Below are 17641 nucleotides of genomic sequence, written 5' to 3'. Positions count from 1 at the left end.
TATACTCTCCGCCCGGGGCGCGGCGGGAGCCCCGGCGGCCTCCGTAACAGTAGAGGAAGAGAACGGGGCGGCCACCGCCGCCCCCCGATACAAGCCGCCCGGGGGGGCCGGGTCTTTGCGGCGAGGCCGGAGCGCAGCCCAGCCCGCAGATAACGGGTGCCGGGGCCGGCGGGCAGAGCCGCCGCTAGGCCTCCCAGCACTCTCCACGCCTCCTCATTTGCATATATTTACCTTTGCGCCCGGGAGCGGCCAATCAGCGGGCGCGGCGACGGGCACCGCTCACCTGCTGCGGCCGCGCCCGCTCGCTGGCGGCCGGTGGGGGGCGGGGCGCGGCGCGGCGGCCTCCTGCTGCGCGGTTCCCCGGCGGCGGCGGCGGCAGCGGCGGCAGCGGCGGCGGCGCGATGGTGTGCGGGGGCTTCGCCTGCTCCAAGAACTGCCTCTGCGCCCTCAACCTGCTCTACACGGTGCGTGGCCGCCGCGCTGAGGCGAGGCGGCGGGAGCGGCGCGCGCTGCCCGGTGATGGTCTCTGCCCTGTGGGTTCTACCGCCGGGTGGCGGGGCTGCCTCCGGCCTGAGGCGGCCTCGTCCCGGCGGGCTGCTGCTGAGGGGCAGGGGGGGCTCCGAGCCGGGGTCGTCCCGCGCCGGGGCCGCCCCGCGCCGGGGCCGCCGCTCGGTAGTAGCCTCCGGCTGTGAGGGGGAGGAGGGTGTGGTACCGGTCAGGCCGGGCTTTGTCACCGCAGGGACGTGGCTCCCCGGGATCAAAATCCAGGGCGCTGCCTGCCCGGGGCGGGTGTCTCCCCTCCTGCGGCCCCCCGGCGGGCCGGGCCCGACCGGGCCGGGCTGGGGAGGGGGCGGCCCCGTGGCGGGGGGAGGCCCGGCCCGCCGGCGCCCTTTTTCCCTGTCTGGAAGGGTCGGTGTGCGAAGCCAGGCGTGAACGAGGAAGGGTTTATGTTGCTATTCCTCAACCAAGGAGCGGCACCGAAATAAGTGCAGCTCGGTGAGTGACAAGTGCCTCGTCGGTGTATTGGGCCCTACAGGACCCGTACAGACCAAAGCACACCGGAGAGGGAGGGGGGTACGCTGGGGAGGCCCCAGTAAGCAGGCTTCCCTGCTCTCCCCTGGGGTGGACCCGCGGGTTACAAAGTCTGGCTGCTTCGGGGCGGTGGGAACATGCATGGGGGCGGGGGGGGGAAATAATGGTATGCTAAATGGAAATAACTGACTTGCTGGGGAGCTCCGGGCAGGTACCTGCTTTTGTTCAGGCAAGTTGGAGGACCTGTTTCCAACAGAGAATGCTGAAATCTCCAATTGTGGTATAGCTGTGGCTTTTTTTCCCCATTGTCTATTTTAAAATGACACAGAAATAGCAAGAAACAGGACTATGTGTAATGGCTTCCTCTCGCAGCACTTCCGGAGAGGTAGCGTGTCCTCCAGTGTTTCATGTTAACAGCCGTGCTTGGGGGTGACTTTCGGCAGACTGAAATTGGGGTCAGCCAGTGCTTGCAGGCAGTTGTATCAGTGCTTTTCTGAAAGCACTGCCTGATCTTTGCTGAAGGCGAGACAGGAGAACAAACAGGTCTAATGCTGTTCATCAGAACAAACGGTTCTCATAGCTGGTAGTTACTGGACCTGATGGTAATCACCAGGACGGAGCATGAATGGATGTAGAAGTGCTTGTGCTGAAGCCAGAGCTGTTTGTTATTATATTCTTTGGTGTATGAGGTGACCCTCGGTTCCCTCAGGAAAGAGCAGAACAAAATCCTTTAATATAGGAGAGGCTGTGCTATTGTGTGTGCTTCCTTGGAGGACCTTGCGGAATGGAGTATGTCCCTGAAAAAGTCTTTGGAGCATGCTTAGGGAGCTCAGCCTACCTGCTGTGAAAGTCACCCTGGATCCATATGATGCTATCGGTTGCCCATGCTACCCCCAGCCAGAATAGAGGGGAGCAGGTAGGCATTGCCGCATTTGGCATCTGTAGTTGGACGTAAGTTTAGTATATGTAGACTGTGACAATGAAGGTAAATTAGAATTACAGAATACCCCAGGTTGGAATGGACATGAAAAGATCATCTTGGCCAACTTTTCGTGGGCTTGCCCCATCCCAGTGAATGGGTTATAGGTCAGTTGTCCCATCCTGATTTCTCTTTTCCGTAAACCAGAGCTTAATGCAAGACTTCTTTTTGTTATTGTTGTTATTATTATTATTTCTTGAGTGATAGAAGAGTGAGAGAAATCTGGATCTTTCTAACATAATACATGCACAAATCTCATTTTGATGTCATGTGGACAGCAGGTGTTTTTTCTGAAGACACCATTGCTTATTCCTACAGCCAGGAATATTAACTAGGTGTAAGGGGTCTGGTAGGTCTTTTGGGCATAGCAAGGGTGGGTTCATCTTTGGGACCTCTGTAGTTCTGTTTGTGATACCTGTACAATGCACCTATTGCTTTAATCTTGCTCTGATGTCTCCCTGAGTAGAATTTACTTTGTGGGCATCGCTTGGTATTCTTTCATCTGACCTATGCAGAACGTATTTTTTGGTGAAGGGAAGGAATGACTTCTTTGAATTATAGTAACTGAAATACCGGATTGTTATTGCTTGTGTTGCTTATTAATTATAGGCAAGTTACAAGACTAATGCTTTTAAGTTCTGAGTTGCAGAAATAACATTTAAGGTGTTTAGTTGGCCTGGTGGAGTTGATCTAGCAAAATGTGTGGGCTTCTCTGTTCCTTGGTTAGACAAAAACCTGACAATCTAAAACTTGGGTTGCAATAGCACAATGAATGATGGGCTTATTTTTTCCCAAGCTGGAAAAAAAATACAGAAGACAGCCAAAGCAAGAACTTCATCATCATCTTTTTAAACAATGTTAATTCACAGTAATAATTGGTCGGAAGGGAGTAGTGGGGGTAAGAAGGGATATAAGGTCAAATAGGTAACACTTCTTGAATGTTTTTCTAGCTACAATTGATGTGTCTGTATCAGATGCTTGGAATGAATTAACCCTCAGAACTGTATATTGGGGATTACAGTTTATAGTCTGCTTTTCTTTAAAACACTCCTAGAATAGCATATTGGAGCTTAAATTTTTTTTTTTTTTAAATGCTGTCTTGTTTTACTTTTTATGGTAGTACACCAAGAAAAATATATGTCCTGGCAGTAATAAATCAGTTACTGGTTTAAGGCAAGAAACCAGAAACCCGCTAACCTAATTGCTCACTTAACGTTCTTTTCAGATGGTGCTTTGCTGATGACTTTTGGTTCTTCTCTGGACTAAGTTAATGTCCTTAGGCCCTGATTCTATTTTTAATTTATTTTATATGAGTAATTCTGGCATCTATGCTGAGTCTTGCTGACTTCAGCATGGTTCCTTATGGGTATTGGAAGAGTAGAGAAAAATAGACTATTTGTTGACTCAGTGTGTATATAATATGACATGTATTGCTGGAATAAAGTCTTACATGGAAGAACTGTCTGCATACAAGGACCTTTAAAATATTAGTTTTGGGTATCTGACCAATTTTGTCTTTATTTATTCAATCATATTTACATTTCCCATTGAATGGCAAACCGATACAAACTGTTTAAAATGCCTGTCCACAGAGTTCAGCCAAATTCAAGGATGTGTATGCAACTCAAGACTTTCAATCTTCCAGGTATGAGAACCCTAGATACTGGCTCCACCACTATTTGCTCACTTTAACCAGACAAGGATTTCCTTAGGTGGACAGTGTTCCTTCCAAGGAATTCTTGAGTAATTGTGTTGAAGTGTGAACAGTTGATATCTTATTTCAAATCAGATTCTCAGAAAGGAAAGGGAAATTCCTAAGTCCTAGCTAGTGATGAAAGACTGAAGTGGTAGCTGGGCCACAAGATTAAATATTTAAAATTTAAAAAAAAAATACTGACAGTCAGTTCATTTGTATGGTGTGTGCTGGTTTTGTCACCCGAGCAGCTACTTAATTATTGCTGCAGCAGCAAACATGAACTGTTTGTTGTCAATACGTAAACATCATGCCTTTGTTTTGATCAGCAGGCTTTCAGTTTTTCTTACAGCTAGAATGGCTATTTGATTTAAAGTAAAACATACAGTACCTTTACCATTAAAAGGGTGTATTTTTTAGTAGCACAGAGTTCATTCCACAAGAGCATCCATGTTTCCTCTTAACACTAGAAAGTACTTTTATCAAAATCATTTACTTTTTATAATACTTTGCTCTCTGAACTTGTTTTCTAAACTGCCTATGAAGTGTCCTGGTTTTTGCATCACTTTCCAAAGCACTGTGTTTGAAAGGTTTTTTTTTTTTTTCTGTTGCTGCCTGTTGTTTTCTGGGTGGAGTATTTATTGAAAGTGTAATTAGTGCATTTCTGCTCTCTTTATCAAAATCGCTTTTCCTGTATTATGAAAGTGTACAAAGATGAGGACAGAAATTCTCACATTTGGACAGCACATATTCGCCACGGTAGAGTTTTTAGTAGTGTTTGTCTCAGTTGCAGCATTCCCGACGCAGAGGGTTGAGCATGTTGCATCTTCCATGCTGATCTGCTAGCTCCATCTCCCTTCTCTCTGTGTAGGGAAAATCTGGTGTTAGAGGCAGGGTGAACATCTGGATTTTCCTAAGGAAAGGCAATGTGACTGTTTTCCATGTTTTCTGATAATTTCTGACCGTTGTAGTGGCTACGTGGAGCCAGGTACTAGCGAACAGGAATTAGAGAAACGTAGTTCTTGCCTCGTGGCAATTTCTTTCACAGTGGTAAACGAACCTATGGTCTCTGCATTCAATTCCATTTCAGTTTGTATAAGTTTTGTTTGTTCAGAAGCAACCAGTAAACAGCCTGCTGTTCGCCATGTCCGACGATCTCCAGTCAGCATTTAGGAGTGCAGCGTCGTGAGTTTGCGCCAGCACCAGCCTGTGCTGGGCTGGTCTGGGTCATCGTCCTAACTGGATGCTCAGCAGATGGGACAGGTTGCCTTGGAGCCATTTCTGTCATTCTCAAGGACATTTTGAAGGCAGCAGTAGAAGCTGTGCTATCTAGTCTTGACGTGTAAATAAGAGTGGTACAGAAGCTCCCGGGTGTGTGGCAGGGAAGGTTAATGTTGGTCATGTCAATTTAGTCTCAGGGTTTTTTGTTTACATTGGCTTTTTGGGAAGGTTTCTATGCTTATGCTTGAGAACACAGAAGAGTGACTACAGCAAAAATATAGATACATATTTTAAGACTTTTCGTCAGCGCTTGGGAATGCCTTCAGCTATACTGTGTGTCATTTTATAGCCAAAGTGACAGCGGTTTGTGGTAGCAGGTCAGAATTGAGACGTGCTGGGTCTGTAGACCAGATACGAGCGAGTTTTGTTTTTTCACTTGTCTTGAGCAGAATGCATAGTGGCATTTGAAGCTGGGAAGACAGACCCTGTGTAGTGAAAGAACTGGAGAACGACAGGGCACAGAAGAAGGAGGTTGTATGGAGCATGGTATGTTTTGATACCACTGACGTTTTCAGCCATCCTAGCAGTGCAGGTGAACATTTTAAAGCCAGCACAATTATCGAGAAGCCCTTTGAATGCCCTGAAGTAGCCTTGTTGCTTAAATTATTAGTTGTGTTCTTTCTGCTGCTGTTTTTATGTTGAGGGAGAGGTATGTGTGGAAGAAGGATCTATGGGATCACCAACCTTCCTGAAAACATCTCACAACTTCTTAAACAATGAACAATCAAGCAAGCAAAAGTAAACATTTCAGAAGATAGTTGTTCCTGCTACACAGCAGAAAGCTTGCATTTCTGTATAAAATGGGTTAAATCTCACTGCTATTTTAACATGAAAGAAGCTTGTTACATGGTCAAAACCAATTTGATCCTAATTATTGGCCAATAACGTGAAGAACCCTGAACTAGGCCATCAAACTGAAACAACTGGCTTTCGTGATAAGAGACAGGAATGCTGCCTTTCACATAAATTGCTTGTTCCACATCATGTGTCTCAAGGCTGTTCAGTAACCACACTACTGATCACTCCTCGTTTAAATAAGTCACCTAAAGGTGGAAGATTTTGCTTTCTGTTAGAAATCCTTTGGAGGTACCCAGAGCTTTCCTTACTGCTTAGCCTTTACTGTGCTCTCAGTAAAGCTGAAGAAGTACTGTAAGGAGATAAAGTTGCTTACAGTTTGGCTAGCTTACAGCTGTGATGGAAATCAATTTAGCTTAGTCTTAGCTTGCTAAAGATGCACCACTATATACTGCCTGTGGTTTTAATGTGTTTTTAGATGAAGTGCAGGGGACCATAAGTATTGTCTTCCAGATTCTCTGTGGCTGTGCAGAAATGATTGGCCAAGTTGAAGGGAAGGGTGGTGGAAATCTCTACCTTCAAAATACATAGCATTTGAGGTTTAAACTTTAAAGCCCCCTTAAAAGAAGTGGAATATGAACGTATGTGTGGAGAGGGAGGTTAGGGAGGATGTGTTTCATCATGCATGTAATCTCTCTGGTTTTAGTTCCTGTTCCATATCCAGCCTGACAGCTATTCTGTAAATATTTCCTTTGCTGATACCAGTGTAAGTGCTATATAATCTCTTTACCCAGGGAACAGTGAGGCTTTGTTTCTTGAAATTTGAGTTCTGAAATGCAGTTTTTACTAACTCCTTTTTGGGCCGAGGCTACAAGAAAATGGCGAGAACAGTAACTTCTGCGTATGACTTCATTCCTAGCGAGCAGTCCAAGCTGGTTGAAATGCTGAAAAATTGCTAGTTAGTCAAAACAGCAGATTGGCTTGTGGCTTGCTGTTGAAGGAAGGAGGAACTGGTTTTGGCATTTGAGTTTTTTCTCAGTGGTGGTGTCTAGAGAAATAATTTGTCAGTATTTTGGCTTCTTTTTGTAATGTAGACTATAAGCTTGTGGATAAGTACACCAGCAGTAAGTGTGAAGAGAAATACATTTTTCCACGACAGGAGTGAGGGAAATGAGCAACTATGTGCACAGGAGAACTTGGATTATAAGAATAGAGTTAATTAGGAGATTTTTGTTGCTGTTGTAGAAGTCGTGATTTATGCAGCAGTAAGCGGAAGGAAAACCCCAACAAGTACTGTAAAGGCTAATGCTTTAGTCATGTTAAGAAGAAGTTAACTGGAGAACAGGACAATCAAACTTGTGATGACTTTACCTCTGTGACAAAGGAATTCTTCTTTGTCTAGAAATTGTTATTGTTGAAACACCTCTGAAGTTCAAATGTGTGTGTATGAGTATATATATGTATAAAAAAATATAATGGAAGTCCCTTAAAGTGGAGTCTGATCCATTCCACTGATCTTGAACTTACAGTCCCTAAAATCTTTCCTATAGAGATGCTGACATTGGAGTAAGATTTTGTCTATTGGCAAGATGCTTGATTTTCTTAATTTTTTTTTTTTTTATTTCATAGAAAAGTACTCAGTCTCATAGTGAAGACTACTGATCTTCACTTAGGATTCGTGTGAACCTGTAGGTTTGTTCTGGTAAAGCATTTACTTAATTGCAAATTGATGAGTTTATATATTGGATTATGCTAATCCCATGTTTGCATGTTTGCTTTTTAAATAAGGTTGCTAGAGTTTGTGTTGATGGAGAAGATAGTATGTAGTAAATGAGGATATTAAATTTAAAATATTAGCTGTCACTCACACACACACACACATATTTCCCATGCCTCTGTGTTGCTTTTCTGGTTTGTGGACAGTATGTGCTTGTAGCATCTTTCTGTGAGACAGATTGCTCCAGCTTGAGGTTGTAATAAATTCTTTTTCTCTTAATGCCAGTTGACTTTCTATGTAAACATGAATTAAGTGAATGGGACCTTTTAAATCACTTCTGAGAACAAGACTTGTACTTGTGTTTTTGAAGCTGTGTAAGTACTTCTGAGGAATCATTCATTGCTCTTTTATTGAGAGACCTTCTTACTGCTTGTTAGAAGGTGTTTTGTTGATATGGGGTTTAGGAGCTGGTGGTAGTCTCTATTTAATGAGCTAGACGTTACAGAGGCGTCCTTGGTCAGTGCTAAATCTGTCCCTTATCTGCCTGTTAAAAATGATTTTTGATGTGGAGAGTGGCAAAGCTTCCACGGTAGAAGAGCTGGCTGTGGTGTGTGGGAGTGTTGGTTGGAAGGGACTTCTGGGGCTCATCTGTCCAGGCTGCTGCTCAGAGCAGGTTTACAAATAACACTCATTTGCCAGCTGTGGCTTTGTCTGCTGAGTCTTGAAAACCTCTGAGAACAAAAATTATCACCTCTCTTGAGTATGGCACCAAACCACCTCGCAGATGTTTTTTTTTAATGTCCAGTCTGAACTTCCCAAGCCATTACTTACGGTTGTTGCCTCTTGTTTTGTGGTCCATCAATACTGAGAAGAGTTTGCCTCCATTGTTTTTGTAATGTGCCTTCAGATTCAGTTGCTATTAGATTATCCCTAGGCTGCCTCTTTGTCAGGCTGAACAAACCCAGCTCCATCACCTGCTTCTCAAGCATCATCCTCGAGGCTCCAGGCCATTTTGGTGACTCTCTCCAGGTTCTCAAATTCCTTTTCAACCTGGGGGGCTTGAAATAGGACACAGTGTTTGAGCTGCAATCTCACCAGCATTAAGTTTCCTTTGATTGGACTCCTCTTGGCTTTCCCTGTTTTCAATGAGAGCAGACTCTTGGCTCATATTCAACTTGGCAACCAGTGTGATCCCCAGGTCTATCTCAGTGAGGCTGTTGTTCAACCGGTCTGTTCCCAGGCTCCACTGAAGCACGCCAGGAGCAGAATTTTGCACTTCATGAGATTCCTGTTGGCTTATTCCTCAAGTTTATCAAGGTCCATCTGAGTTGAATCTCTATTTGGAGAGTCAATCACTCTTCCTGGTTTAGTATCATCCACAAATTTTCTGAGGATTCATTCTGTCTTAGGACCCAGGTTGTTGATGAAGATACTGTATAATATTGGCCCTGGTATCAGCCTTTGTGGTGCTTCTTACCTGCTACCAGCTGGATGCTGAGCCATCGATTACTATGCTTTAAGCTCAGCAGTCCAGCCCATTGTCATTCAGTCTTAACAGGCCGTTTCTCCAACCCATGCCTTTTCAGCTTACTAATAAGACTACTGTGGGAAACCAGATCAGTCCTAATTACTAAAAACTGGACTGGGATTTCATGTATTTCTGGTAGATTTATCAAGCAAATATTTGAAGTGTTAGTAACCAAAGCTAGCTTTATGTAAGTGATGCTGTTTCCTTTGGAGGAGTTCTGGTGCTGTGAAATGTGGTTTCAGTAAAATAAAACATGACATTCAGAAGCTCTGTAGAGAGTCCTTTTTCCTTTATTTAACAGAAATATGTGATTTTTTTATAAGTAAATAAAGCTTGTATGTTTAGAGTGTACATATTACTAATTTAAAAGTAGTTAGGGTCACTAAGTATTTTTGTTCAAGTGCGTTTTACTACAGAGTCTTAGCAGCTCCACTTTTAGAAATATTGCATCTAAATGCTTTTGTTTCAAAGACTGGAATAAGCATTATTGAGTAGTCGTTCTAGCAGCTAAACAGTGGCTAAAGCCTTGCATTGTTTTACAAATTTGTAAAACCTCTTCCCAAAACAGCTTAAATTATTTTTCCTGTTCGTAATAATGCACATTTACTTTAGTTTTCCACATTATGGCCCTATAAAACTGTGTGTGTGTGTGTATATATGTATATTTATATATATATATATATATATAGTTTTATAGCTCAACATTCAGTTTGTCTAACCCAAACCTGAAAATGAAGGAATAACCATAATTTCATCTTTCAGTCAACGTGCAGAGGAGGCAGGAACTTAATACTAAATCTGTTTCTGGAATGGTTTGTAAACCTGTGGTCTCCATTTCAGTTTTGAAACACGAGGTCTGTTTTCCACGGTTCTAAGGGCCAAAATTGGAATATCTGATAGTTATTTTGATCCAAATCAGGTATCTGCCTGACTGGATACAGCATTTTCGCATAGCTTGCCAACCAGAGTGCAGTAACATGGACCTGTGATCGTACTGAATTTCCAGATGTTTTAAGGATTTGACAATGGACAACTTTGTCGTGTGAAAGAAGAGAAAATATAGCCTTGGTATTGTGGGGGTAAAGCTTGAAAATTAGGCTGATGGCTCTAAAACTGGTAATAACTTTTAGTGTCATACACACTCATTTCATGTGCATATCCTCAGAATAATGGAAGCTGAGATGAGTTACAGCAGCAACAAGTAACTGGTACACTGCAACGCATGCGCTGCATTTATCCAGTGGGTGTTCTAAGCACAGATTGTGTTTAGGTCTCTTCTTTTGATTTTGATACTTTAAGAATAAAATTCATTTCATCTAATTGTTTTAGGCGTCTTATGAGATGGACGAAAAGGTGAACAAATACACATTTTGGTATCCTGAAGGCAGATTGGTGAAAATAAAGATTTGCAGTCACTGATCAGGCAAGAGAAAGAAGTATTGGTGAAAATCATTAGGAGCAAAGTTTCTTCTGCTTTTCTTTGTGAAATGAATTGAAATTTGACATTGCCTTTGAGATTCTTTTATGAGATAACACTTTGAAGATCTGTGTAGTGGCAGTGTGAGTTCAGTGCTTAGAAGTTGATGCAGAGCATGGGACGTCAGCCAGCACTTTCTGGTTGGAAATTGGGTTATGGGATTTCTTTTGTTGTTCCCTTCTGATACCTACGTGGAAAAATAAATCTTTCCAGTGGTATGAGACAATGAAATAAAGTGAATGGGCATAGATCGGAACAGGTAGATCTTGCACTTAACTGTCTGATTAGCAAGGCTAATTTTTAACATAACAACATCAGGAAGTTTATAGCCTTGTGCAGTATGCATTCAGAAAATCTGTCTGTGACAGAGCCAAGGTTTTTTGTTTTGTTTTATTTTTTTATTCCCCCCGTCTGTAATTTAGATTCACGACATCTTGGCCCGATGTTCTGGTTTTAACTAAACATGGTGATTAACGCTTTTTGTTTGAGAAACAAAGACAAACGTGAATTAATCCTAAAACTCTACTGGTATTGAACAATTCCTTTGAATTTTATATCGTTCTTTTGTCTCTTCATGTGGTAAGAGAGAGGTGTAGGTATGACAAATATCCTCCTTTTCTTCTTGCAGACTCTTAAATTTCTCCCATGGATTTGGTAAAAACATTTTTGACGTGTGTTCTTGTGTGAACACATGAAAAAAAACACCCACTGTGTTTTGATCTTGATGAGCATCACTATTGATTTTACTAGCTTTCTTGATGTTATCTTAGATTTCCATGTTTCAAAAGCAGCATTACATAGGTCAGTCTTCTAAAAGGTACTGAAGTTGAAAAAATACACAGACATATTTGGTATTAAAATGAAGAAAAATGCCCTTCTGTAGGGTAAGTATACTGAAATGATGGAGAAGTTGGAAATTTCCTCTTATATTTAATTTTTTTCACCCCTCTGGATAAGCAGTAAATGTCATGAGATAGGTTGTTTGAATGGAAACTGGTGAGCAAGTACAAGTGCTTGCTCTGTAAAGCCAAGTAGCTGGACTAGACTAAGTGCTTACTGTTTTGGTTTGGGTTGTTGGTTTTGTTTTTTTTTTTAATAATGATACAACTTCTGAGTATTTTTTGGTGAGGTTTTGGAAAGTTAAAACTTGCATGTTGAATTGGTGTTATTTAACAGAGAACGTAATGGGCGATATGTTACACATAGGTCTAACTGTTTCAAACGAGAGTGTTAGGCATCTTGCGTATTGGACATCTGGGTTGGCTTTGTCTGCTGCTTCCCTCCTGCTGTACCTCATTACAGATTTCTCTGCAGCTTTTCATGTTGGAATTTTTTTTTTTGTTCTGTGTTTTTGGCATGGAAACAGGAAAGGCTGGAGCTTCCTGCCCATATAAACAATAAATCCCAGTAAACTAACTGGGACAGATTCTGCCTGCCTTCCTTGAATACCACCTTTAAAAGGAAGGAAGCAGCATAAGAGCGTTTGGGGTACTGAAATAGGATTGACTGCACAGTAGAGCTATTTTCTTGAAGAAATACGTAGTGGAGACAGGGCACCTTTATTGTTTTACTGCATGAAGTCCTTGAGATACAGATCTAAAAAGTATTTTTGTGTGACCTTATTAACTGTTGTGTTGTATCATCAACTACGTAGAAGCTTCTCTAATGAATTAATACAGCTGTAATCCTGATTACAGGAAGTTTTGGCAAAGTGCACTTTTTTACATGTTCAGAGCTGTGGAGCTGTATATCCTATTTTCTTTAAATACACTGCCTCTGTTTCAGAAGACATCTGGAATTTTCATTCTTCTTCCATCCTGTGAATTAAAGCTGATGATTTTAGCTTGTCAATTCTGCTATAATCCACACTTCAGTTTAGTGTCTAGTCAGTCACAGGTAATGCAACATGGCTCGACTTGCAGGTAGATGAGGTTGTAACAGCTCCATATTGGCAGTGTTGAAGAATACGTATGCCTTAAAACATCTGGAACTGAAATTATCTCTACGATGAAGTGGAGGATTGGTTTGTTTAGGGTTATGCTTCTTCTCTTTGCACTGGAAAGAAAAATTGTACCTAATAACTTTAATGTAAAGAATGTAGCTGTGTGTAGGTTGAACCTCTTTTAATATACAGACTAACTTTTTGTTTTCTCTTCCCTCCAGCTGGTAAGCTTGCTGCTGATTGGAATTGCGGCATGGGGAATCGGCTTTGGCCTCATCTCTAGTTTCAGAGTTGTTGGAGTGGCAATTGCAGTAGGAATCTTCCTCTTCCTTATTGCCTTAGTCGGATTAATTGGTGCGGTGAAACATCATCAAGTATTGCTATTCTTTGTATCCTTCTAATGCATTACATGGATCACAGCATGGTTCAAGCCATGTAAGCAACCTGCTCTGTCAGCTGAGACTGATATGGAAAGTGCTTCAGAAACAGAACAGAAATTCACAATCTTACTTTGGTCAAGTACAGTCTAAATTAAACTTCCTTCCCATTTATAACTTTATTCCAGCTTCCTTTTTTTCTCCCTTGTTTGTGCTCTGAAGACAGAAGTATTCACGTCTCCTCTTTTTAAAAATCAAACTGTTTTAATTTTTTGAGAGCTTTTTATGATGGGTCACTGTGTCACAGGTGCCTGTTACTGTGTGCTCAGCCCTACACCAAGCTAGAGTTTGTGAGCTATTAATGTTTAACGGTAGAGAAAGGTGATACTTCCAGATAGCGAGCTGGTTGTAACTGGTAGGGGAATGCATTGTGGGTAACACAGGCTGTCAGGAAGCACTTTCTTTACATACATAGTCTTTAATTGTGAACCCAGACTGGAAATGAGCACAGGCCTTCTCAGTGTGCTTTGCTGTCCCTTTATGCTTACTGATGCTGTGTAAGCAGTCTGTAGTGCTGCCTTGCGTAACAAAGTTGATTTGTTTGGATGAGAGAAGAGATTCATCAGACAAAATTCTTATTTTTCTCATTGCGGTCTGTGAATAAGTGGTCACCTCCACTTTACAAACAGTTTAATTGTGTGAGATAAGTATCTGCCTCTGAACACAGCAGTGAAATTGTGCCTGACTTTCAAAATGTGATCATCAGTACCAAAGTTTTTTCTTATTGTTTTATGCTGTTTTCAGATGCGTTAGTCCAAAAGTGTGTGAGGCTGTGTTCCAAAAGCAACTCTCGCTTTTTGTTTTAATCTAGGCCAAAGTTACCTTTTGTAATTAATTACAGGACTATGTCGTTGAAGAAAAAAAACTTCTGAATATGCAATACCCAGAGGAGCGTTTTCTTTACTACTGTATTTAAGTGAAGTATCTCAAAATGACAACATGAGTCCCTAAAGCTGGAGAAATTGGCTATAGATTTCTGTCGAAGCTCCTTTTATTAACCTCTCTGCTCATGTTGTCTTGCTAGGCAAGAAACACCTAACCCAGAAATACCAGCTATGTATAGTAGTAGCCAAAAAGAGATTATATATGGTAATGGAGTTCTGGGAACATTATTTGGGTCATCTTTTCGACATCCAGTCAGAATTTACTTCTGTATTTCTTTTGTTTTTAAAGGACCTATTGTTATCCAGTGAAATAAGGAATACCATTAGGTGTATGTGTTGTAAAAGCAAAATTAATTTGAGAGTGTATCCTTAACTACTATTTCCAGTACATGATTATTCTTTTGCTAGTCTTTATTGTCCAGTTTTCTGTCTCCTGTGCCTGTTTGGCACTAAACAAGGAGCAGCAGGTAAGAAAAGTTTCTTGACTTCTCAGTTAATCTACAGCATAATACTGTAAATATATATGTACATACACAGACATACGCACACACACATATTTTTTATATATATATATATATATAGTCTTCCACAAAATGGGGAGAGCATATTTTAAGAAAATCAGCATTAGCCTTTTAAATAAGGAGTAGACCTTAGGCAGTGCTTGGCTGTGGTAGCTAGAAAGAAATACATCTGGGTTCTAAAATTACTTTCAGCTGTCTTTTTTAAATTGTTTTGTTTTTAGGCTTCCTGTGTAGTTTTATGGTCACAAGTATAGCAGCATGATATCTTAACTGTCTCGTGTTCAGCAATTCCAGTTAAGCTGATGAAGAGTACAGTAATCATAATGTAAAGATTGGTTTTGTGTAACTGAAAAGGTCATGACTACATTAGGAACAGAGATGACCCTTAAGTGTGAAAGTAAAACCAGCTTCCATGGGGTATGGAGCCTAATTCTTAACTGCATAAGAAGCAGGCAAGGGTACAGTGACTAAATAATCAGCTTCCTACATGTAAGCACACTGTTTAAAACCTGAGCAGTCCCAGTTAGATTAGTTGCATGTCTCATTACTAGTGCTTTTATCATGTTTAGGAAAAAAAAATAAGGAAGAAAATTAATTATAACCATGACTGTGCTGCTGCTAGGTGCTGCCGTTTCATTAGCTACACAGGCTGTTTGAACGTTCAAGTAATTCTTTAATATATTATCCTGTTAGACTTCAGGGTCTGAAGATTTTGGTTAGGGAATTATCAGCTTGGCCTAGTGTATTGGTTTCCAATGAAATGCAAAACAGTTTAATTAATATAATGTGTATTTGCTTATGCCTTCTAGAGTCAACTTCTAGAGGTGGGATGGAATAACACTAACAGCGCGAGAACAGATATTGAGAGAAATCTGAATTGTTGTGGATTCAGAGTTTTTGATCCGAATGAAACTTGCTCCTCTGTAAGTTCTTCAAGCATGAAAAAACTTACAACTTCTTTGTGTTTGTTCAAATATGTACAACTGTTTTCATAGTTGCAGAAAGCAGAGTTTTTAAAGAAATGTGCAAGGTAGTTGTTACAATGATACTAAGCTCTTTAGTTAACTTATTGGAAACATAATCACACAGCACCCTTGATAGGTTGTACGCCATTGTCATTTATACACTTGCTTTTTTGGAGTCTTTTGAAACTGCTAGAGTTTTGTCCATGGCTGGCAGTCTTTTATAGAGCTAACTAGATGCTTTCAATCAATGAAGTGTTATCAGAAGATGGAATGCAATTCTCTGTATCTGTTACAGGATTGTTTTAGAAATCACCAGTGTCAACCATGTGCACCAATAATAGAAGAGTATTCTGGAATGGTGCTGAGATTTGTTGGAGGCATAGGACTCTTCTTCAGTTTCACAGAGGTAAGTGAGTAGGAGGTTAGAAAACTGAGTGCTTTTTCCCCACTTTTAAGGCTTCGTTTTGTGAAACAATTAATTTTAGGGGGTTTATTACAGGAACTCTCAGTATTATCTCAGGAGACAAATAATTAATTAGGTAAAATTTTTCCAGGCTATCAGCTTGCTTAAGTCTGCCAAAAGGAGGACTCGTCTTTATTCAACACTGGGAATTCTTGCAACTTTATGTGATTTAGACTCAAACCACAACTAGATACCACATTAAAATGTGGTGCTGTAAAGTTTAAGTTTTGCAGGAGGTTAGCTATTCAGATTTACCATTCTCCAAAAGTAATAAAAAGAGTGCCATTGCTTTACCTTGTTCCCCTGTTCTTCCTGCCTCCCCCCATCCACGCACATACGCAGTCTTTGGGGTTTTTTGGGTTTGGGATTTTTTTTTTTTTTTGTGCCTCCTGTAGTGCAAAGATATAGTTTCATGATGAGTGAACTGTATTTTAAACATCGGGTTAAAAAGGTCTTTGATTCTTTGTTGTAGTACCCAGATGATACATATACTTTCTTTATTGATGGGTGAATAAAAATCCTCAGAGCAGGTCTTTCATAACCCCACAGTAGAGCACGTGAAGATACTCCTCCTGCTTCTTAGTGCAGTTTTCAGAAGGTTTGTAGATATTATAGCAACAAGAGAGATACAGCAACTTAAACAGAATCACTCTGATATCTGCCCTCCAATTTCTCCACTAAAAATGTGAAGCTGCCGGGAGGGAGGAAGGTAGCTGGAGGGAATGACAGGATTTGAAAATGTACTAGAAGAATAGCCTTATAGTTACGTGGTAACTGTAAAATGAAACGATTTGGAGGATTTGTTTATCGTTACACTAAAAACAGGTTTATGAATATTTATCGTTTGGGGAGCGGAAGAATAATTTAATACTAGGCACGCCTATAAGAAATACTTCACATTGCATTGTGAATACAGTTTTGGCTTGTTTGTTTTGTTCTTCTCTCTGTTACGAAGTATGAATTCTTTCTGAGAAGGTGCATTCTTTTTTCTAATTAAGAAAGCTGGTGTGTCGTTGTGCAATTTTAGCAATAGTAAAATATCCTAAACTTGTGTACTGGAAATTCATTTTATGTTTAAATCAAGTTTTGTAAAACTGATGGAAGATGGGGTGGAGATCCTCTGCTTAATAATATCTTTGGGTTTTGTTTTCAGATTCTGGGAGTCTGGCTGACGTATAGATACAGGAACCAAAAGGATCCCCGTGCAAACCCTAGTGCATTTCTTTGATAAGTTTATAAAGGAGTGAATCTTCTCTCTGCACCCTCTACTTCAAAATACTGATTCTCCATAGTTTGGTATTTCTCCATAATAGGTATTCTACATGTACCTAAAAGAAAACTTTATTTCCAAAAGAAATTTGTAGTTTTCATATTTCATTTCCCACTATTTTTCTTTTAAGAATCTCGCTCTTGAAGTAGACTGGTGCATTCAGTAGCTGCGCAGAGTCAGATTGCTACTCTGAGCTGGTTAAATAACTCTGTTAAGACTTTGGTGATTGATGTGGTGAACTCTATACAGTGAGCTTTATAGCACTACTGGTTTCTCTGGTGTTCAAAAAAACCCAGGAGTATTTTCTGCTGTATTCATTGATTACAAAAATTCACATGATTTCTCATTAAAATGATAAAAATATATGGAGGATGGTTGGACTGTGTGATTTGATTAGGCTTTAGGATGAACTCTGGTCAACTTTTTTGTCTTAATAATGGTCTCCCACTTTCTTGTGAAGGTAAAAATAGAAGCTAGAGATGTTATTTTCTGTAGTGCACATAAGTATATGTTAATGACTACTGTAGTCTTCACCCCTCCCCTTCCCTGTTTGTTTTGGCTTTCTGGTAGCTTTAGAATTTTGTTGAGAGTAAAAACAATTCTTTACTTTTTAATGGATATCTTCACTATGAGAACAATGAATGAAGAAAACCAGGA

The 17641-nt window shown here is 40.8% G+C and overlaps 1 protein-coding gene across 1 annotated transcript; it reads left to right on the top strand.

Moving 5' to 3' along the window:
* Nucleotides 1–306: 306 nt before the first annotated feature.
* Nucleotides 307–17353, top strand: TSPAN13 (tetraspanin 13). Its single transcript, XM_087773747.1, has 6 exons — nt 307–464; nt 12666–12833; nt 14152–14232; nt 15096–15209; nt 15547–15657; nt 16868–17353. The coding sequence occupies exons 1-6, from the start codon at nt 402–404 to the stop codon at nt 16940–16942; spliced, it is 612 nt and encodes a 203-aa protein (XP_087629873.1). The 5' UTR covers nt 307–401; the 3' UTR covers nt 16943–17353.
* Nucleotides 17354–17641: the final 288 nt, after the last annotated feature.

This window comes from Nipponia nippon, unplaced genomic scaffold, assembly GCF_047370975.1.
Source record: "Nipponia nippon isolate SJK-2023a ecotype South Korea unplaced genomic scaffold, ASM4737097v1 scaffold_1, whole genome shotgun sequence".
In the NCBI taxonomy this organism is placed as follows: domain Eukaryota; kingdom Metazoa; phylum Chordata; class Aves; order Pelecaniformes; family Threskiornithidae; genus Nipponia; species Nipponia nippon.
This window is presented reverse-complemented; position numbering and strand designations above follow the sequence as displayed.

Coding starts and splice junctions, on each gene's coding strand:
- TSPAN13 (XM_087773747.1), top strand. CDS start 402: ATGGTGTGCGGGGGCTTCGCCTGCTCCAAGAACTGCCTCTGCGCCCTC. Junction 14,233..15,095: donor CACTAAACAAGGAGCAGCAG/GTAAGAAAAGTT, acceptor TATGCCTTCTAG/AGTCAACTTCTAGAGGTGGG. Junction 15,210..15,546: donor CGAATGAAACTTGCTCCTCT/GTAAGTTCTTCA, acceptor TATCTGTTACAG/GATTGTTTTAGAAATCACCA.